Source organism: Anguilla rostrata, chromosome 7 (assembly GCF_018555375.3).
Source record: "Anguilla rostrata isolate EN2019 chromosome 7, ASM1855537v3, whole genome shotgun sequence".
Lineage (NCBI taxonomy): Eukaryota > Metazoa > Chordata > Actinopteri > Anguilliformes > Anguillidae > Anguilla > Anguilla rostrata.
In genome coordinates this window covers 43,241,364-43,263,096 of record NC_057939.1, presented here as the reverse complement: position 1 = coordinate 43,263,096, position 21,733 = coordinate 43,241,364, and the positions used below count along the sequence as shown (strand labels likewise).

Here is a 21,733-nt window from a genome sequence, read left to right as displayed (position 1 = left end):
CATCCTTTCACGGGTTTCAGCGGTGATGCTGTTATGTCTCAGCAATGTCTATGAAACACAAAGAAGAGTATACATCTGGACGCACACACCAGATACCTGGGCACTGCCAGTGATTTTGGGCTCCGTGAAAAGATCTCACATTGGGGCCCACCACCAATGAATGAAGTTACACATGATTCTACTATATTTTTTTATTGTATTCTTTGCGCCCCAGGAATTATTACCACCTTTCCCACCGCTTATGACGGTACCCTTCTATTTCTTATAGGCTATTTCACTGTTCGGTTTTCCTTAAACGTGTGTTTCTTTTCTTCTTCTTCTTTTAAATTAAAATGTTTTTATCTTTAAAGCACTTTGTGCGCATCGTTAATATGAGCCGTTTGGTACACTATTAGTAAGTCTATATCGTTCCAACTTTCAAATGCATCAAATCAGTGGTGGGGACAGGAACCCTGTAGCCTACAGTAATGATGAGTACTGCACTGGAGTACTGCAGTGGAGTTATGGCATGTCTGGAAAAGATCTTAACCTATGTTTGACAATATGTGCAATTAATCCTTTTCTGTGCGCATCTTAGTTTATCTTCGACGCTTGTAGAATTATGTAAAGGAAACTTAAGAACATCGAGGAGGATATTTATTAAGACACGTGTACATGCACTTTTTTTTCATTATTTTATAATGTGAACGTTTGTAATAATCGTCAGGACGTGTGGCATATGTCTACTTTACTCGTGTGTTACACTAGCACATGGACGCTACAGTATTTAATATGATTAGATCAAATAACTTTGTCACAAACATAAGATGAGTAGGATTGCTGAACTTTGCAATGCCGCTGTTGCTATGGCTACGATGCTTCATTAGTTCATTAAGTCCCACCCTCCGACCACAGTCACCTACACGCTTTAAGGAGTCGCTGTTTTTATGTGTCCTGGATGTAGGATACTCGTTTAAAGAGTGACACGAGCCGAATGTAAGCAGTTCTCCTGAGCCGACCGACTGGTCTCATTATAAACCATTAAATATTTCACTGGAGCTACTTAAAAGTTATACAGCAGGCTACACAAAAAGCAAACTTGAGCGACCCGCTTGCGTTCGCTTGAAGTATGAGCTAGGAGCAGTGCCACATCTCTGTCGGAGCCAGACATAAATGTAAGTTTCTGTTTTTATTCCGCCTGTGAAATGCAACTTTATGTCTGAGCAATTTGATATTTGGTTTGTTTCAAGTCATTTTATGAAGCGCAAATGTCACACGTGGTCTTTGTTAAAAGTAACTTCAAGATAACGTCCACGTCACTGTGTTAAAAGTGAGAAGTAGCCTAATTCACAAATGCAGTCATAAAATAACGCAAATAGCCAGACTGGCACCTACGTTCTTTTTATTGTAGTTAAAGTTAGTTCGTGTTTCTCTAAATCGGATCTCTTCCTATTGTCCACTTATAGAATGCAAAGATAATTGCTGACAACCTGTTTCCTTTGGTAAAAGTAACAGATTTCAGTTGTCTTTCAAAGTAAAGCAAGGATAATTTTTGTTTAGGGATCAAAATATTTTATATTTTGCAGAAATAATACCACAACATGCTGAAATATTAGGATGTCGCTTAAACGAGCGTGCACTGGATGTCCTTTTATACGTGATATGAGTTTGCAACCAGCGATGATGCAGATATAGCCTACCACAGACACGCACGGTTCTGAAATGTGCTGTCACTGTCTTAGTAGGGTGTTTGACTGCAGAATCACACGCTCAGTGCTTGTAAAGTCAATGTGACTCACACACCAAACGAACCACAAACACACCCATTTCCACGCTTTGTCGGAAAAACCAGCTGCTTTTACCGCAAGACCGCTTCCTTTCTCAATCTACTCTGGCGCACCAGTTCTCTGGCTCAGGGTAGGCGAGTGAACTGATAAAGACTGCAGGCAGTAAAACTCACATATTGACCCTCTGATACCGTGCAACACGAGCTCTGTCGCACCGTAGCAGTTCACTGTTGCAGTGAAGCAGAGAAACAACCAACAGGTGTTGGTTTTGGCAAGTTTGATCAGTAAGTTTTAGTCAAGCGCGATTGCTAGAAACTTCTCTAATTCTTCTGTTTTACCTGGAGATTCTGTCCCATTGGTCTTTACAGTGTTGTTTGTATTGTTAATGTTCGTCCTTCACTACTGAATAAGATGAGGGAACGAAGTCACCGAAGGGCGTGCTTGATACATACAGTTATATATTATCTGGATTTTAATACAGTGGAAATAAACCTTCACAGAAGCCCATGCTGCAGCACAACACGCAGCATGTTTTAAATGAACAAGATTGCATTGTCCTATAGAGCAAAGATTTCTATCCGACAAAGCTAAATTAAGAGAAAACGTGTTTATTTGGTTAGAGCATGTCCAAGTGTTGGTAAACATGTTCTTGGACAGACGCAGTTACCTCACGTCTGTATGGCTCTTTAAAACATATATAGTGATCATTAAGGTAGCACTACCAAGGCTACAAACATTATGTTGTGGTAACCTTAATAACTAGGAAGTAAATATTCAAATTGACTGGTGTTAGACGGGATAAACTAGAAATAGCCGCAACAGACCTCCCTCTTGTGTGTGCTGATATGAGCCTGATATGAGTTTGTGTTTGGCTAGTAAGACGCATTCTTAGATTACGTCACAAATGCCAAGCCACTACTACAACCGTTTGCCTAGTGAGACCAACGGCAGTCTATCACCGAGTTAAACTAAATACACCAGGTAAATGATAACACTGAAGAAGAAAGAAAAAAAAAACACATACATTGCAGGTGTCAGTAGAAGGTATAATGAAAATATATTTCCTGCTCACTTGGGCTGTGTGTAAAGAGGCTCTGTATCCAACAGAAAAATGGAAAAATCTGAACAAATGGAAAGACTGTTGCCATAATTTAGAATGTTAAGAATGACAGAACTGTGTGGCAATGCAAAGCCTTGTCATTTTGAGACAAAATATAAAATGTATTTGCTATCTTCTCATTGGTGAGTTATGTTTAGTTTATTTTAGTAGTTAAGGTGTACATTGTGGTTCAGGAAAGCTGAGTGACGTGTGCATGTGTGTGTTTGTTTGTTTGTGTGTGTGTGTGTGTGTGTGGAGTAAAAGTCGGAGGGATCTAAGTGGCGGAGGTCTGGAGTTAGGCTTTCTGGGGTCAGAACTCCAATTCTAAATTGTGTATTTGGCAAATCATTTTGCTGATTAAACTGTCATTCATATCATCTTACTGTGTCTGTGCACAGTGAGATTGGTTCTATGTGAGATATTCTGTACGTATGGAGTTTTGTCTCCTGTAGAGATATAATAATAAAATAATACTTTATTAATAGCACCTTCAGATAGACACACAGTGCTTTCTAGAGCAGATAAAGGAATGAGGTATAAAGTATAATTACAACACAAGGGGTACAGTAAAAGCAGCATAAAAGGGAAGAACGAACAGCAAATAAAACAGCAACATTCAGAAAGCTATAATAAAACGCAAAGAATAAAACCAAGAGAGGAAAGAAGCACAGTAAGTAAAACACATTTTTTTTTAAAACAATACAAGGAAATGATAAAACAGCAGCAGTAGGACCCAGCAAGTAAAAAGTAAAAATCACAGTATATAGCTATCGGTCATTACAGAAGGCAGTTCAGTGGGAAAAAAAAGAAGAAAAAAAAGTTTTAATGCTGGTTTTAAAAGCAGAGACTGTATCAGCAGACCTATTGTTGTCTGGGTGGCTGCTCTAGACCCTAGGGGCCATTACAGTGAAGGCTTGATCACCTCTTGATTTTTAATCTAGACTTTGAAACACCGGATCATTCGTGAAATACATTTCAGTGATAAGACATTTTAAAAGTTTAGGTCAGGCAGCTGTAATGTGGCACAGGTGTGCGAGCGTAATGTGGTGCAGGTGTGTGGGTGGAATGTGGTGCGAGTGTAACATGGTGCAGGTGTTCAGGTGTAACATGGTGCAGGTGTGCAAGTGTAACACTGAGGTGGGCGCGTGTAACATGGTGCAGGTGTGCAGGTGTAACATGGTGCAGGTGTGCAAGTGTAACACAGTGAGGTGGGCGGGTGTAACATGGTGCAGGTGTGCAGGTGTAACACAGTGAGGTGGGCGGTGTAACATGTGCAGGTGTGCAGGTGAAACCCCACAGTGAGGTGGCTGGTGTAACATGGACAGGTGTGCAGTGTGTAACACAGTGAAGTGGGGGTTGTAACATGGGCAGGCAGGTGTAACACAGTGAGGTGGGCGGGTGTAACATGGTGCAGGTGTGCAAGTGTAACACTGAGGTGGGCGCGTGTAACATGGTGCAGGTGTTCAGGTGTAACATGGTGCAGGTGTGCAGGTGTAACACAGTGAGGTGGGCGGGTGTAACATGGTGCAGGTGTGCAGGTGTAACACAGTGAGGTGGGCGGGTGTAACATGGTACAGGTGTGCAGGTGTAACACAGCGCAGGTGTGCAGGTGTAACACAATGAGGTGTGCAGGTATAACACGCCACAGGTGTGCTGGCATAGAAAACAGCTGCAAGTCGAGGGCCATCAGCTGGACCCGCCCAGTTTGTGCATTGGGCCCCAACACGTCAAATCTGGAGGGTTAGATAACCTACAGGGACACGACCCACAGATGTCAATAAAGGGATTATCCTCGCCCCAGGATCCCGCCCTGCTGTCTGTTGACTGAAGGGGTGAAGTCGCGTCGACACGCTGTTGCAAAGATGAGCAGGATTTAGCCCCTCCCTTAGGCGACCATAGGCAGAGTCCGCTCTAAATGTCTTTACATCCCAGCTGCACCGTGCCTCAGGCTAATGACCTTTAACCAGAATTCACCTTTCAACACATTCTGCGGAAGTGTGGCTTGCTATTGATTTTTCTTCAGTTGCCATGGTTGCATTACTGTGTGATATCTGTCTTTGATGTGGTCACTTATGCATTAATGTCACATCATTGCTCTTCGCATCTCTGCACACTGTCATGTTATCTTAGATTTATTTACGCTGAAGTTTGACTTTTCAGGTAAAAGAGAGTGCTGGGTTATTTCTTCCTAGGCAGTCTAGCAGGTGCCGGACTCAATATGATTAACACACTAACTGTGAAGAAAACATCTTTGTTTGTTTTTGTTGAATTGAGGCTGATGTCTGTCTGTCACCTTTCTTTTTCATTCTGGGCGAAAGAACCCAGAGGAAAGTGAAGTATGAGTGTACACATGACTGGCTGTATAAAGTTCATACTCAGCCAAAGTTTCCGTGTTCCCTAAATACTTAGAAGCAGCATTTGCAGCTGTTGTGACAAGTGGAGATTGGAGTTTAGAGTTGGGGTTATAGGGTTAGGGTTAGAGTTGTGTATGGGGTTAGGTTAAGGGTTAGGTTTTTTGTACACGGCGTTCTATCCTCTTTCTCTGTTTGCCTGCCTGTTTCCTGTTTAGGTTGCTAAGCGATAATGAGCGGTGACGTCATCACCTGGCTGTGAGCGGACGCTGGGGGGTTTTCTGGTCTGGGCCCGGTTCTACCCCGTCGGGGGCTAGCGAGCGACAGCATGGAAGGAGCCCCCAGTACCAGCGCGACCCAGGCGGCTCACAGCGTCTGTCTGAGGGACCAGGTATCCAGGAACACTGGAACCCCACAGCGAAATGCCGGTGCTCTCAGTGACCCTGGCCCAACCGCCATCCTGGAGAAAACACTGGAGTTCTTCAGGATATGTGACATCGAAGACAAAGGATTCATCACTCGCAGAGATATGCAGGTACAGCTAGTGCATGTCAGACACACACACACACACACACACACACACACAACGCTTCCACCAGGAAAACAGATAGTGGAGGGGGAAGTCCCTCAGAGAGTAAGCAGTGGTGTTTGTGAAGTAGTGAGCTGTGTGGTATTCGCAAGATATAGCCTACACTTGACCTGGTGAAAACATGACTGCAGGATGCCAGTTTCGTCAAACACATTTATTGAATGGTTCATCTGTATTCCCCTCAGTCCTGGGCTGATAAAACTCTCACACAGATCTCCATGCTGTGTGTGAATGGGTCCTTGCTGTGCTGTTGGACAGTAAGATGTAGAAGGTTTTGCTGTAAGATCTCATGCAGGCCACACTGGGCATTAATTGCTGCCGTGTTTCACTGTTAAAAAGAGCCTCAAATCAAAGGGCAGTTATGGTGATGAAAGCTGTGTGCGCCCCCCCGCCCCCCCATGTGATTAAATGTGCTGTGAGAACAGCGGCAGTCCAGAGCAGCTTCTGTTGTAATTAAGTGGGAGGATGCCATGCCCCGCCCACCCTGCCATGCCCTGCCCCTGCCCCCACACACACCCCCACCCCCACCCACGCCCATGCCCCACCATTCCCACTCTGCCCCACCTGGGCTGATCAGGGCTTCCAACACTAGTGAAAGGCCTGCAGTGTGGGTCCAGGGGGATGCACTGCAAACACCAAAATGTATGTTGATCTTAACAAGTATTTTAGTCTTATATTTAGACTTAATCTTATTTCTATTACTTTTTTTTTTTGCTAAACAAGGCAAAAGATTACCAATGAGGGTGTCTGTTTGACTTCTTTCAAGATTTGCCAGTGGGGTAGGACAGTTTCATTTAAGTAGTAACTGAAAACAAGCTAATATTTTGTACTTGAAAGAAAAAAAAAGATTTTAAGTCTCATCACAAGACTAAAACACTTGTTAAGACAGACTTTTTTTTGCAGTGTGGGGGCCCTTGACTACCTCAGGCTCTTATTATAGGCGACCTTCCGTTCCCCCTCTCCTCCTCCCCTCCCCTCCCCGCCTCTCCCTTCCTCTTCTCCTCGCCTCTCCCTTCCTCCTCTCCTCCTCTCCTCTCTGCATTGTTGTGTAGATGCAGTCTCTGTTCCTCTCTGCTTTGCCTTTGTCCTTACAGTTCAGCCTCATGCACTGAAGAGCTCTGATCCTGTTTATCAAACCAAACCAATGCATAATTTACCCACGATGCCTGCTGTATTCATACAAAAAAAACAAAACAAAAAAAACCCTGTTTAGAATAAACATGCTTCTAAATGGAGCTTTATGCAAAGTGAGTCTTTCTGCTGCACATCCAGCAGGGCTTAAGTACACTGTGTTTAACATGTGTTACAGGTCCAGCAGCACTTGAGCACAATGTGTTTAACGTATGCTGTAGATTCAGCAGCTCTGGAGTACACTGTGTTTAATGTGTTTGATATGTAATGTGCAGCTGAACCCAGTGACCCTGTGTGGATTTAACTCCTTCATGTAAGTGTTACTTACACTCACATGAGAAGCCCATTGGTCTGTTAACATGATGAGATGAGAAAGTTTAAGAAAAAAATTGGAAGATGTAACATTCCTGAAACAATTAATGTTGCTAGCTGCAATCAAATTGAATCTTTTGAAAGAAAGCATCGAAGCTAATTGGCTAGAGTACATAGTCTCTTGGGAAGATGAGGGTGCATTGACAAATTCCCCCTCATAGTGTGATTGTTCCCTGCTTCAGGTGATTGACAGGTGTTGGGTTTATGTGCCTGTGAACACAGCAGCGGTCTTTTGAAAGCTGTGATGGTGGAAGGCGTGTTAAACCTGATTGGCTGACCCCGCCCTGAACCTTGTGTGTGACAGAGACTGCACGGGAGCCTGTCCCTCAGCGCAGACGAGCTGGAGAACGTCTTCGACACGCTGGACACCGACGCCAACGGCTACCTCACCCTGGAGGAGTTCTCTTCCGGATTCAGTGGGTTCTGATTGGCCGCTCAGATGTCACATGTCAGCTCCAAGCTGTCAGTCTTTTGTTAGAGCATTTAGAATGGAAGAGGACAGGGTTATGTTATTTGCCTCGGTCATTTTATACTGTTTTAAATACTTCCATTATTTAAAATGAAAGCAGTTACTTCAAAAACTAAAAGCAAAAACACACTGAAAATGATTATATGAAAACTGCATTGAAGATGTTAACTATATAGTTCATTATTTTGTCAGGAATTCAAAAATTTGACTTAAAGATTTAAGAAATGAATTAGTTTGACCATAAAAATATATTTACATGAAGTATGCATGGTAACAGTTGGTAACAGGTCACAGGTGTTGGCGTTAGTGATGTGTTGGGGGTTGTTGGCATTAATGTGATAGATTGTGTTGGGTGATGTCCCTGTGCAGGTCACTTCCTGTTTGGGCGGAGAATCTCGGTGGCGGAGGCGGGGGAGGTGGAGGGGGAGGCGTGCGTGGCGCCAGGGTCCTTGGAGGTGCTGTACCAGAGGCAGTGGGAGGCGCGATTGGTGAGAGGCGAGGATGATGAGGAGAGACACTTCTGCATGCTGATGGAGAGCCTGGGCGCCAGCAGCATCTTTGAGGAGTAAGAGCAGAGAGGCGGGGCTGAAGGGATGGGGTGGGGCTGGGGTGGGGCTAAGGGGCGGGGCTACAGGGTTGGGCAGGGCTGTGGAGATGAGGCGGGGCCTGGTCTCTGTGCTGTACCACATGTTGAAACAGATCAAATTTAAATGTCTGTGGCTCATTTGTCGAACTGTTCACTCTTGTGAGGTGCTCTTGGCCAATTGCGTGTTTCTGTCGAACGTTTTCAGCCTGTGAAGGTGCTCTTTGCCAATTGCAGTAGTTTCTGTCTGATGCTATGAGACTTAGCACGGTGGGCTCATTCCAGTTGCGTTCTTTCCTCGCTGCTTGGCTCCATCCAATGAAGGACGCAAGGAAAGGGTGCAAGGGAGGGACACGAGGACGGCGGAATCAAGGAAACGTGTGTTAGGCAAATGGAACGCCCTTACTCAGTCAATTTTAAGCCACATCAAACATAACATCATTAACGATGGCACACCTCAATCAATTTCCGGGTCAGGCGAGGACAGGTGATTAAGAGGAATAAAATACGTACGGAAACTGTTTCCAAGCTCTTGTGAAGGTGCTCTTTGCCAATTGCAGTAGTTTCTGTCTGGAAACTGTTTCCAAGCTCTTGTGAAGGTGCTCTTTGCCAATTGCAGTAGTTTCTGTCTGATGCTATGAGACTTAGCACGGTGGGCTCATTCCAGTTGCGTTCTTTCCTCGCTGCTTGGCTCCATCCAATGAAGGACGCAAGGAAAGGGTGCAAGGGAGGGACACGAGGACGGCGGAATCAAGGAACGTGTGTAGCAAATGGAACGCCTTACTCAGTCAATTTAAGCCACATCAAACATAACATCATTAACGATGGCACACCTCAATCAATTTCCAGGTCAGGCGAGTACTGAGGTGATTAAGAGGGATAAAATATGTAATTGGAATGAGCCCAACGTCTCCTCTCTAGGCGTAGACCATACCCAAATTTGACCTCTCCTGCCCTGCCCCACCCTGCCCTGCCCCCAGCCCAGCCCAGGTACGTAGCCTGTGGGCCCAGCTTCGTCGGGATGAGCCTCACCTCCTGTCCAACTTTGAGGAGTTCCTGGCCAGGGTCACGTTCCAGATCAACGAGGCCAACCAGGAGAAGAATGAGATGGAGAGTGCCCTCAAGAGGTGAGTGCCACACAGTCTGTATGGGAACCAGGTGACCAGCTCAACCATTCTACTTCCTCCTGATTATGTCAGTTAATATTCATAAAGATGTGCGTCCAACAACAGGTCATCCAACCCCACTAATATTGGCCTTGGTCACACCCATTTGTGAATATGTGTTGAAAAATGCATCAAACTGAGTCATCACAGATACTGTAGATCTTTGAGATGCAAATGTTGAAGTGTTCTTTCACTCATAAAAACATTTAAAAAATTATTTAGCACAGAATGGAGGTGCTTCCTGCCTCTCACCCGGTGCATGCTGGGATAGGCTCCTTCCCCCCATCCCCCCTTCCCACCCGCTTACCCTGACCAGAATAAGCGGGTTAGATAATGGGTGGATGGAGAATGGGGATGCCTGTTACGAATGTATGAGCTTATACGTGAGTGGAATAGGGAGGTCAGGGCTCTTGTGCTGACAGACTTTGGGCCTTTCAGAAGAATGAACATGTGACTTTTTGACTTGTCACATAGTGAGCCTGTTAAACTCCTGCCCTGCTCTGGAATCTCTGAATCTCTTTAACCATAAATTTGCCGACACTTCAGTCCTTCAATGGTTTATGATTTTAGAGTGTTTTTAAGTGGCCGGTGAGTGAATAAACAACACATGAAAGCAACTGCTGCGTAAAGTCATCACCGCGAATGAAGCCTCACACAGCACCCCACTTTTTACAAACAGCCAGCCCAACATGGCCCCCCACTTACTGAAAAACAACCATTTGCTATCAAACCCTGAAAGACTGATTTGGTCCTTGTAGGAATACCATCAGATACAGCTTTCTTATTTCATCTCCTCACTCAGGTTTCCTTGTAAACGTGATTTAATGGACAGCTTCTTTATCACGTTCAAGGATACGTTCGAAGGTCCGGGTTTTGTGGTACAGTAATGCCTTACAGGATGTGTAATTTATCCTTTTCAAATGACCAGTAATCTGCAGGAAAAACATGTGTGTCTGTAAACAGTGTGACTTTACTAAGACCAGCAATACATTCTTTGAATCTTTCCCCCCTTCAGTGAGAATTAGGAGCATGCAGGTAGTGGAATGTGCACTCACTGAACGTACATTGAGTGATTTTAATTGGCAGTCTAAAAGTGTGTTTTTAATTGCCGCTGCAAGTCTTTCTCTGGTGTCTGTATGTGCGTTTGATTAGCACCTGTGCTACAGAAGTGCTTTGTGATGTCCCTCTGTGCTAATTACCGACCACGTCTTTTGTCTGTTGTTGTGCTGATGGCTCCTATAAGGCTTACGTAAGGCACGTGTATAAGAGGAATGTAAATGGGGGTCCTTGTGGTTCAGGATATAGAAATTAATTCACGGAGCTTTCACCTATTTTCCTCTCTTATTAAGCAAAGTCGGCACAGAGCTCAGAGCTGAGGTTGTTTTTGCAGAAAATCTGCGACTCATGACGATGAGATTCAGCGTCTGTACGAGGAGATGGAGCAACAGATCAAGTCTGAGAAGGACAGGATCCTTCTGCAGGTATGGTCACCCTTACCCAGCATGCACTGCTATAGTATGCACACCCTTACCCAGTATGCACTGCTACACATACATCACCCTTACCCAGCATGCACCGCTATAGATGTGGTCACATTTACTCAGCATGCACTGCTAGAGTTGCTGTCACCCTTACCCCATATGCACTGCTACATGTACATCACCCTTACCCAGCATGCTCTGCAACAGGTACATTGCTCTTACCTAGTGTCCACTGCTACAAGAACTGTCACCCATGCCCAGCATGCACCCTTACAGGTATCATCACCTCACCCAGAATGTACTGCTACAGTATGCTCACCCTTGGCATACACTGCTACAGGTGCTGTTTTACTTATCTAGCATGCACAAGTACAGTTGGTGCCGGCAAATAGGACTGTGGTAACCAGCATGCAGTGCTCTAGCAGTCTTTCTTCCTCTTTCCTGCAGGATTCTGAGCGCTTCCTGTCACGCAGTCAGGACCTGGAGCAGCAGCTCAACCACAAGGAGCAGGAGCTGGAGCAGCTCTTTCACAAACACAGGAGGGTGAGATTTGCATCTACTTCTTTATTCCTCTGCCTGACTCCACCTTACATCCATTCTCACCACTCTCCATCCAGTGTCACCCCTCTCCATTCCATTCTCACCACTCTCGATCCAGTCTCATCACTCTACGTCCATTCTCACCGCTCTCTATCCAGTCTCACCACGCCGCATCCAGTCTCACCACTCTCCATCCCACGCTCTCCCACACACATTTTCCGGCTCCCATCCACTCAGTCAACAGGTTTGACTGTCACTCTAGCTCTATAAATGATATTAGTTATGATGGCAGATACAGCTGCTGTAACTGATTTAGCGTAACCCATCAGAGAAGTGAGCTGTTTCGGCTTGGCCTCTCATTACGTGACTTTCAGTGTACAAATCTGTGTACTGCCTCTGCAGTCCACCCAAGCTAATTGTGCTGAAAGTCAACATGAGTTTGTAAATTTCCCTGAGTTCTTTCTTAATAAAGAGAAGCTGGCATCTTCCTTGGCACAGTCATTAAAAGCTGTTTACGGGGTGCTTGGTGTGCCTTAATTACTGCTACTAATGAGTAGCTCCGTGTTTCTCTCTGTAAACATTGTTTCTGTACAAAAGGAATGCCAGCATGAAGCTGGATCAATGCTGGATTAACGCAGCTTGTGTTAACGTGCAGAATTACTGTGCGTGTGCATGTGTGTCTGTGTTTGTGTTTCGCATGCGTGTGTGTACATATGTGACATCTGTGTGTGTGTGTGTGTGTGTGTTTGTGTTTTCCATGCCTGCATGTGTACATATGTGACACCTGTATGTGCGTGTGTTTGTGTGTGGGTTTGTGTTTTGCATGCGTGTGTGTGTGTTTGTATTTTGCGTGCGTGTGTGTGTTTGTGTTTTGCATGCATGTGTGTGTACATATGTGACGCCTGTGTGTGTGTGTGTGTGTGTGTGTGCGTGTTCATATTTGACGCCTGTGTGTGTGTGCAGTTGGAGCTGCAGTGTCAGGACCTGGAGAGCAAGCAGCTGGAGAGCAGGGTGGAGAACGTGAAGCTCAAACAGACCAATGAGGAGCTGCAGCGGGAGCTGAGACACACCTGCCAGGAGCTCAGTCTTGCCCAGGAGAGCCTCAGCCGCCTGCAGGAGGAGGCCTCCCACCTGCACCAGGACCGCGAGCTGTGAGCCCCCTCCCTCCATCACTTATAAGAGACTGATAACTGTGTGTGTGTGTGTGTGTGTGTGTATGTGTGTGCGCTGCACCAGGACCGCGAGCTGTGAGTAATCTTCTCTCCCTCGCATATAACAGACTGGTAATTGTGTCTGTGTGCATGCGTGCGTGTGTGTGTGTGCGTGCGTGCGTGCGCTGCTACAGGAACACGAGATGTGAGTTATCACAGAGTCATAAATGTGAATGACCAGCGCCTGCCTCTGCTATGAAGTTATGAAGCAGATCTCTATACTGTGTGAAGGATCCTGTGTGCAGAGTGAAGGATCCTGTGTGCAGAGGTGTGTGTGAGCTGTTTTGTTTGTGGTTTTGTGAACAGGGAGCTGTATCGAGTCACAGAGGGGATGCAGCGAGAGAGGGCGAGCCTTCTAAAACAGCTGGACCTGCTGAGGTACAGAACCTAGCAGAACCGCACACAATCTGCACCTTCTATGGTTCGGAACATTACAGAACCACAAACTGTCTGGATTTGCTGAGGTACAGAACCTAGCAGAACCGGACACAGTCTGGACCTGCTGAACATGTGTGTGTATGTAATCTCGCGATACACACACATGATGCATGTATACAGTATGTAATGTGCGTATAGCAGGGTTTCTGCAGAAAGAGTAAGATAGCTCAGTCTTGTTGTCTCATCTTGTCACCTCAATACAGTTCATCTTACACCCTGTATCCCTTAATGTTCTAATGCCAGTAGAACAGTAGAAGCAATAGAACCCTCTCACCTGGCAGTCACATCTGTGTAAGTGTGCAGTTTGGACATTCAGAGGAGTCTCAATTACAGTGGTGCAAATACACATTCAGCATATTTCATATATAGCACATATATTTTACATGTATATTGTACATGTCCCTCTCTTAGTTAATCCAGCTGCTTTGTACAATATGTGCTCATACCGCTTGATATTCTGTGTCCCCCACTCCCCCCCCCCCACCCCAAATTCTGTCCAGGGAAATGAATAAACTCTTGAGAGACGAGCGGGACGTGTGTTACTCAGTAAGTACCTCTGCTTTTTATGAGCTGCGGGATCGAGTCAGACCACAGGGATTCACACGGTAGACATGGACCGGAACACCTGCTCAATGTCTCTCGGTTTTTCATATTTTGATAATAAGGTATAATTTGTTAAGTTAACGAAGCTGCGTATGCATTTCCCTTCCTATTATCATTCAGAGAACTGTGCAACTGATTGATATTTAGGGAGCCACACTGTAGGAGAGTATTATTATGAAAACGCTTTTAGCATTTGTAACGAATTTTTGTCAGACAAATTTCGGTGTTCTTACTTCGAAGAGAAACCGGAGAAATGACTCACGCTCTTCACTCCGCGGCAGAAATCCAAGGATTCGCTCAGAAAGTCCCGGAAGCACAGGCCAGGGTGGCTGGGGCTGCACCACGACGAGAGGCAGCAGTCCTTAAAAAGGTGGGCGTTTCAGACACGTTGGGTGACTTTAACGCACAGAGTTGTGCCATTACTGAAAAGTAAGGGACACCTGAACAGTTGCCATGCCATGAAAGGGCAAAGGGTGGAGGATGGTTACTGCTCCGACTGAGAGCTGTGTCAGACGCAGGGCTTGTTTACATTGCGAATCGTCTTCTCTGTAGAGATTCACTTTGGAGTTGTACCCTCAATATGGTTGAACCCTGGGGTCTCAACAAGTTGCTTAATCTGTCCTGGTTTCTATAAGTGTTGATATTCAGCATAACAGAAGCACAATTTATTATTGTCGATTGTTTTTTCCGATTGGTGATTTGTTTTTTTAGTTGTCTCATTTGTATTGCTGTAAGTATTGCGGTGATTGTTCTGGTAGTCTGTATTCAAATAAAGGCCTTATGTTTGCCCCTGTTGGAAGCACGTGATCTGTGTCAATCATTGGCTACATCTTTTGGAGACTAAGAACTGCTGATTTTGTACGATGCCTCTCTTATATGACCGATCATGACACAGTAGCGTTGAAATGCATCCGTTTTATTTTTCACCTTTAAAGGGCTCATTTTGTATCAGTGTGCTCCAGACTTATTTGTTTTGCAGTGCTTATTTACTGTCAGCGTGTAGCTGTAGCTGTGCTGTCTGTGGGTTTGGAGGCGATTAAACTGAGTGACATGGTGCAGAGTAACACATGTAGTGGTCTGTGGGTAGCACACGCTCTTGAATAACACACAGAGGACGTCTCTCTCTCTCTCTCTCTCGTTCATTAGTGACGATGAGGACGACCTGGCACTGCTGTCCGCGATGAAGAGCTTGGGGGGCGTGAACGGGCAGGGGCCGGGCCTCAGCGCCGAGGCTCTGGGTTCGAAAGCGGGCCCCGGTAGAGGTCAGCTCCAGAGGATCATCTCCATCGAGGAGGACCACCTGCCCCACCTGCTGCAGCAGCACTACCAGGCTCAGCTGCAGCAGTGGGGCGAGGAGGAGCAGGAGGAGCAGGAGGAGGAGGGGGAGGAGTGCTCAGATCTGGAGATGAGTGACATTTACCCCTGCCCTCTGACCTCCACTGCTCCCGAAACCCTGCAGGACTCCCCACCCACAGAGCAGAGGGCTCACCCCTCCCCCGGCAAAGCAGACACTCCCCACGATGACACGGACACGCCCCTCACTGAAACAGACACACCCCACACTGACACAGACACGCCCCTCACTGACACAGACACGCCCTCCTCCCCCAGGGGGCAGCCTGTCGGCAAGGAAACCATCCGGCAGGTAAGCTGTGCACCCTGTCTGCTGTTTTACTGTAAAAGACTTTTAAAAATGTACTTTGCTTTTAAGCTTTAAACTTTTTTATTTCCTGTTTTTCACATGTTCCCTAGGAATATCGCCCTCTCTCTCTGCTACCAATTTACTTTACACATTCAGGCAATTAGCAGATGCGCTTATCCAGAGCAAAGTAGGATAGCAATGCTCCACTCGGGAGTTGAACCTGCAACCTCCAAACCACGAGCTTGGTTCCTCTACACACCCCGACACAACTCTCTTGCACCCGTGTAGTGGGTCTGTACCCATGCAGAACCCATATAATGGGTCTGTACCTGTCAGTTGATAATTAACCCAGAGGGAAAGGTGTGCGGTTTTTCCATATCAGATGAACTGGCATACGGGAGGAAGGTCACATGGTGGAGGCAGGTGCGCCATTTCTCAGGAGGCCAGAGCAGGCCTTCTCACTCAACGTGTATGGTCTGACTGAGCTGCCCTCTTATTAGGTCAGGCTGTATGGTGTAACTAAGCTGCTTCAGGTGTGTGTGTCCATGTATAGCGCTCTTAAACAACTCCTATGTTTTGCCTAATTTCTGAAACAGCACTTTTTAAGCAGTCTCCTCGGATCATCAGTCATCAACTGTCCTTTCAGCCATTTTAGCACAAATTAAAAGTCCACCAGACAAATGTAACCGCTACTCATTTGATACCAGCAGGACTTTGGGTGTATTCAGTCAGAAACACAAAATTAAAGTCAATGTATTTTTTCTTTTTAGTGTATCAAGTTTTTTTTGTTATTCAATTTTGTGACCATCAGACGTGTCCAGGAGTGACCTGCTGTGTCTGTCACTCTTAGGTGGAGGGCGTGGCCTCCACTCCAGACCGCCTCTTTAAGATCGTGCTGGTGGGGAATTCCAGCGTGGGCAAGACGTCTCTTCTGCGCCGTTTCTGTGACGACTGCTTTTACCCAGGAACCTCTGCAACTGTGGGTATGTATAGTGCAGTATATAACACCATAATTGTAGCTCTCATTGCATATAGCACCCTCTACCTGTCCTAGGGAGCAGTGTAGTATCATGGGTAAGGAACTGGGCCTGTAACAACAGTACACGGTTGTACCCTTGTGCAGAGTAAAGCAAAGTGAAATATCTTTTCTGTAAAAATAGATTGTGTGTGAAAATGGAAGTTGTGTAAGTCTGGAAAATGCCTAAATTGTAAGTGTACCTATTTCCGGCATGAACGGCACATAGTGCTGCATATACAGATGGGTGACAAATTAAAGTAAAAACCTGAATAAATGAGTGGACACAAATGTGGAAAAAAGGTGATATGGTCAGATGAGTCATCCTTCACCATATTCTCGACAAGTGGGCGAGTTCATGTGTGGTGTACAGCCGGAGAGCAGTACAGGCCTCAATGCTAGACCCCCCTACAGTCTCTGCTCTACAGAGTTACAGCCCACTGGGGGCTGTAATGACTGGTGTGGGAATTTTACCTTTGTTTTACCGTAGTCGCATTCGTCGTAGCTGAACACGCTGTAGGAATAAAGATCACGGAAACATGCTTGTTAGCCCTTCTCGCGCGGAAACATTTGGCCGGAGAACAATGGCTCATTCTTGTCTTAAACTCTTTATCTAACTCCGTGACTTTGTGTGCATTCAGCGTGGAAGATTAGTGCGTGAGGGCGTGTGCTTGAGCAGCACAGAAAAGCACGGGGCCAAACACCGTCACATGCAGGGGCTTGAAGGGAAATCTCTCCCTGCATTCCCTCTGTACCACATGGTCTCTCTTTACCTTGAGGTCTCTCTATACCCTGCAGTCTCTCTGTACCATGTGGTCTCTCTTTACCTTGAGGTCTCTCTATACCCTGCAGTCTCTCTGTACCATGTGGTCTCTCTTTACCTTGAGGTCTCTCTATACCCTGCAGTCTCTCTGTACCATGTGGTCTCTCTTTACCTTGAGGTCTCTCTATACCCTGCAGTCTCTCTGTACCATGTGGTCTCTCTTTACCTTGAGGTCTCTCTATACCCTGCAGTCTCTCTGTACCATGTGGTCTCTCTTTACCTTGAGGTCTCTCTGTACTCTGCAGTCTCTCTGTACCCTGAGGTCTCTGTACCCTGTGGTTTCTTTACCCTGCAGTCTCTCTGCGGTCTCTCACCCCACAACAGGATTCTCCCCAGTTCAGCAAGACTCTTTCTCTTCATAATGTAATGATGACTGTCGGACAGGCAGAGCTGCTGGCTGTTCCTGTCACAGTGGAGAAGGACTTTTTCTTGCACAGTGACATCAGTGTGTAAATCATCAGCAACACACACACACACACACACACAGTAGTTTCTCACTCACTGCATCCATTAGTGCTGAAGAGAGCTTTTCTGTTTTCTGATATGTTTTTTTATTTAATGAGAAACCTTTTAACCATATCTTTTCATCTGCTTTAGTTTGTTTGTATCATGATGAATCCTTTTTGAGAGTTATCCTGCTACTTTTGTACAGTAACGTTGCTTTTATTTTTTTTTTAAATGTTAATTCTTGTAAATATTAGTGTATCTAAAGGTGGGATCGTACTTTTAATATGAGCACTAAGAGCTGACTGCCGTGAAGTACTGTATTTAAAAGCCCTGTGATTTCTGACCTTTCGGGTTTGTTTTTCTCCTTTGGATGAGTATTTTGCTCTTTATTTTTTGCGAAAAAATTTTCTAAAAATCAATGGCTGCGCTTTCATCTGACTTTCCCATCTGGAAATGATGCATATTTTCTCATTAAAATTGATTTTTCTGCATGAGAGAGTACTGGGGGAAACGGTGCCTCCCTGCAGCTCTACTTAGGAAGTTATGGAAAACTGACTTTTTACCTGAAATGTAGCGGCTTTGAACACTTTTTACTGATTTGTTTTCAGTTTTGTATTTGTAATATTTTAGACATAAAGCACCTCCGTAGCTGGCTTGTAACTCCTCACCAACACGCTCACGTTTAGCAAGCTGAAAATGCTAAACGTGAGTGTGTTGGTGAGGAGCCATTGGCACTCGTGGTGTTTTGCATCAATGACGCTGTGTGTCTGTGTTAACACACTACCAACCAATACCTCAAATAAATTGCATCTGGGGTTCAGTTCTGAGGTCCTGTCCTGCGCTCTTTGGGTTTCCCGCAGGCATAGACTACAGTGTGAAGACGCTGATTGTGGAGAACAGCAAGGTGGCCCTGCAGATGTGGGACACAGCTGGACAGGAGAGGTGAGATCCATGAGCGTGTACTCTCACAGTCCTGTCTGTTTCCCTTTAAAATCAAAAGTATACTCAATTCAGCTAGGACTGTGTGTTATCAGTGTAGTGATGACTGCTGTTATCTGCTGTAGAACCAGGTCTGGCAGCCCCCACACCATGATTGGCTGTAGGGTTGCCCAGGGAGGGAGGGGATCATACTCATTGGTCAGCTGGATGGTCCTCATCTCATTATGCACCAGCGCCTCCTCTGGTTGACCAGAGATGTGCAGTGTGCCTGTGACAACTGCAAATTAAGTGCACTCCTTTGACGCACTGGCTGCGCAGCTCAGCTGGTGGACTGCACAGCTCAGATAGCAAACCGGAGCACTTCAGCTAGCAGACCTGCTGCAGTGAGGAGGAGCATGATTGGCCATTCCAAATATGGGAAAAAGAAAAAAAAAGATTGAATATAAAAGTCTAAAAAGCAGCAGTGATAAGAGTCCGTCAGTGAGCTAGACAGAGTGGAAATCACCAGCACTGCAGCCCCTCTATATGCCCCTGGCCTTCACTACAGGTGAGAACCCGGTTACCTTGCTGAAGGCGTGTTTGCTTGCGCAGGTATCGCAGCATCACCAAGCAGTTCTTCCGGAAAGCAGACGGAGTTGTGGTCATGTATGACATCACCTCCGTGCACACCTTCACCGCCGTTCGCCAGTGGCTGACCAGCATACAGGTGAGTCAGGCGTACAGGTGAGCCCTGATGCTGCCGATCAGGCTAACCTGTGCACGGACAGGGATAAGCATTATAACACACATTCGGTAGAGGTGCCGAAAGTGTTGTGGGAACGTTTGGCGTAGGTGCTGGATGCGTTGTGGGAACGTTCGGTAGAGGTATTGAATTATCTGCCTCACTGAGGTGCCACTGATGCTTCCAGGAAGGAGCCGGGGAAACCATTCCCATCATGCTGCTGGGCAACAAAACGGACAAAGAGAACGCGAGGGAGGTCCAGGAGAGACTGGGTGACAAATTAGCCAAGGTGAGTGAGCAAGGGGCCTGTTCGTGACAGTGATAAGCTACACCGTCTGCAAATTGATTGGATCATCATTCGGCTATATTGTAATATAACCACAAGGAAAGTAACACCTGCATAAAGGTACTTGAGATGAGGCAATATCCCAAATTTCATCCAAATCAGACAATTTCTCAAGGAGAAGAAGCATTTTGAAAATTGGTGTGAAAAATTCAGTATGGCACACTTGAAGGGTCCTTGAGACTGATTTGTTCCTCATGAGTGATTCTGGGCCATTCCAGCTCACGATTGCTTGAAGTGAAACGAGGGAAAAAATCCTAACAAAAACAATAGGGTTTGCTTCGCTGCTTGGAATACTAATATGTCTGCATTCACCACTCCCTGCCTGTACCCCTTCCACCCCTCTGCAGGACTCCCAGCTGATCTTCTATGAGTGCAGCGCCCTCTCTGGTCACAATGTGATGGAGTCCATGGTTCACCTGGCCAGGCAAGTGTTCAATTAATGCAGAACATTCTGTCTAATATTACAGGGAATATTAATGTTAAAGGGAATGGGATAAGTATGCCCCTGGGCCTGCCAGCTTCAAGCTTATACACCATACCACACTTACACACCATACTACACTTACAGACTTACCTTACTATACTTACACACTTACTCATCATACTACACTTACACACTTATACAACATACCACATTTACGCATAAAATATCACACATGCACAATTACACATACCATGCTCATACTGTGTGTGTGTGTGTGTGTGCTGCAGGATTCTGAAGGCGCAGGAGGATCGGGAGAAGGAGAAGACTGTGCAGTTACTGCAGGAGTCCCCCAGTAACACCAAGAGATCCTGCTGCTCCCGATTGTAAAGCTGGGCCTCCCCTGTCCCTCCTGCCCCACAGCCGGCACCTCCTCTGTCCCTCCTGCCCCACGTCCCAAGTTCTCCTCTGCCCCACGGCCTGGTTCTTCTGTGTCCTGTTCGTCTATCACGGGACCTTTTTAAACATTTAAAAGGTTCTGTGGGCTCTCCAGAGCTTACTGCAGGGGACATTGAAGAGAACCTAGTCTTGGCTGTATGAATATTACATCTGAGCAACAAGAGTGAATTCCATTATTAATGTTGCCAATTAATCTAGTTTCTCAGTGCACTATTATATGTAAAATAGCAATTTATTTTCCTACTTAAATAGTTTTAAAAATTAAATAATTCCTCTTCAAAGCAAAAACAGAATGGCTTTACTTGTAAATCAAAGGGGAGAAAGATGCTTTGTTTACTTTAAGATGGTCCTACAGTACAGTTTCTACAAGGGGCTGTCCATCTCTTCTGATCTTTGATTGGTCTTTTACTGCAACTGGAAAAAATACAGTACAGAAAGACCATTTTCCTTATTGAGCTTAAAATGTCCAGTGAGGTTTCTTTGAATCTGGTTACCATGTAAACACACACCATAACTGAAAACCTTGGATGATAATGTAAAATATTGTGTAATTACAGTTTACTGTATTTGTGACAGAGGTGGTAGTTACAGTAATAAGAACTGTGCGTTGTATGTACAGTATTGTCCTGAATAGCTTACCGAATGCTTTTCTTTTTACATGGAAGTTAATGTTTAATTATTGTTTGTGATTTAGAAAGTGTGTCAAAAGCTGTAATATTGTAAATACAAATATTTATTCAGCTTAGTGTACTTTCGCTGTAGAAAAGGTATTTTTGGGATTCAACATGATGTCACCATGAATTCACTGAAGCCTGTTAGAATATGTCAACTTTAAATAATTTGGTTATCCTCTGGCCTATTTTTCAGTGTAAATGTCGATAGTGCTGTTATTATTCACCTGAAAAGTCGAAGTATATCCGCATCAGCACACTTCAGCATTAGCTACCACACGCATGGAGTTGCCTGATGTTTGAAAAGCATTATGTGCATCAGTGAAACCTTTTCAAAGCTTCTCTAGTGCGGTGGCGCCCTCTGCTGGTAGTCAGTGACCAGGACATTAATAAAAACAGTACAGACCTGCACATACCCCACTGTGGAAAATTAGATTGTGTCCTAAATTG

General features: G+C 45.4%; 1 protein-coding gene across 3 annotated transcripts; it reads left to right on the top strand.

The window, feature by feature from the left end:
- Window positions 1-901: 901 nt before the first annotated feature.
- On the top strand, window positions 902-21,362 carry LOC135259770 (EF-hand calcium-binding domain-containing protein 4B-like). Of its 3 annotated transcripts, none has more exons than XM_064344496.1 (18): window positions 902-1,154; window positions 5,435-5,751; window positions 7,613-7,724; window positions 8,147-8,342; window positions 9,341-9,487; window positions 10,917-11,007; window positions 11,455-11,550; window positions 12,511-12,698; window positions 13,065-13,136; window positions 13,697-13,742; window positions 14,081-14,169; window positions 14,946-15,444; window positions 16,292-16,424; window positions 18,587-18,668; window positions 19,257-19,371; window positions 19,574-19,675; window positions 20,080-20,156; window positions 20,444-21,362. In XM_064344496.1, exons 2-18 carry the CDS (start codon window positions 5,545-5,547, stop codon window positions 20,541-20,543), a joined length of 2,352 nt encoding a protein of 783 aa, XP_064200566.1. In that variant the 5' UTR covers window positions 902-1,154; window positions 5,435-5,544; the 3' UTR covers window positions 20,544-21,362. The 3 variants fall into 3 exon arrangements, with proteins under 3 accessions (XP_064200566.1, XP_064200568.1, XP_064200567.1); XM_064344498.1 differs by lacking the exon at window positions 902-1,154 and adding an exon at window positions 1,811-1,896; XM_064344497.1 differs by lacking the exon at window positions 902-1,154 and adding an exon at window positions 1,907-2,050.
- The last annotated feature ends 371 nt before the right edge of the window (window positions 21,363-21,733 follow it).

What these genes read in the sequence shown, in the direction of transcription:
- LOC135259770 (XM_064344496.1), top strand. Translation starts at nt 5,545, where the DNA reads ATGGAAGGAGCCCCCAGTACCAGCGCGACCCAGGCGGCTCACAGCGTC. An exon ending in CTGCACCAGGACCGCGAGCT is followed by an intron (nt 12,699 to 13,064) that starts GTGAGCCCCCTC and finishes TTTTGTGAACAG; the next exon opens with GGAGCTGTATCGAGTCACAG. An exon ending in AAACAGCTGGACCTGCTGAG is followed by an intron (nt 13,137 to 13,696) that starts GTACAGAACCTA and finishes AATTCTGTCCAG; the next exon opens with GGAAATGAATAAACTCTTGA.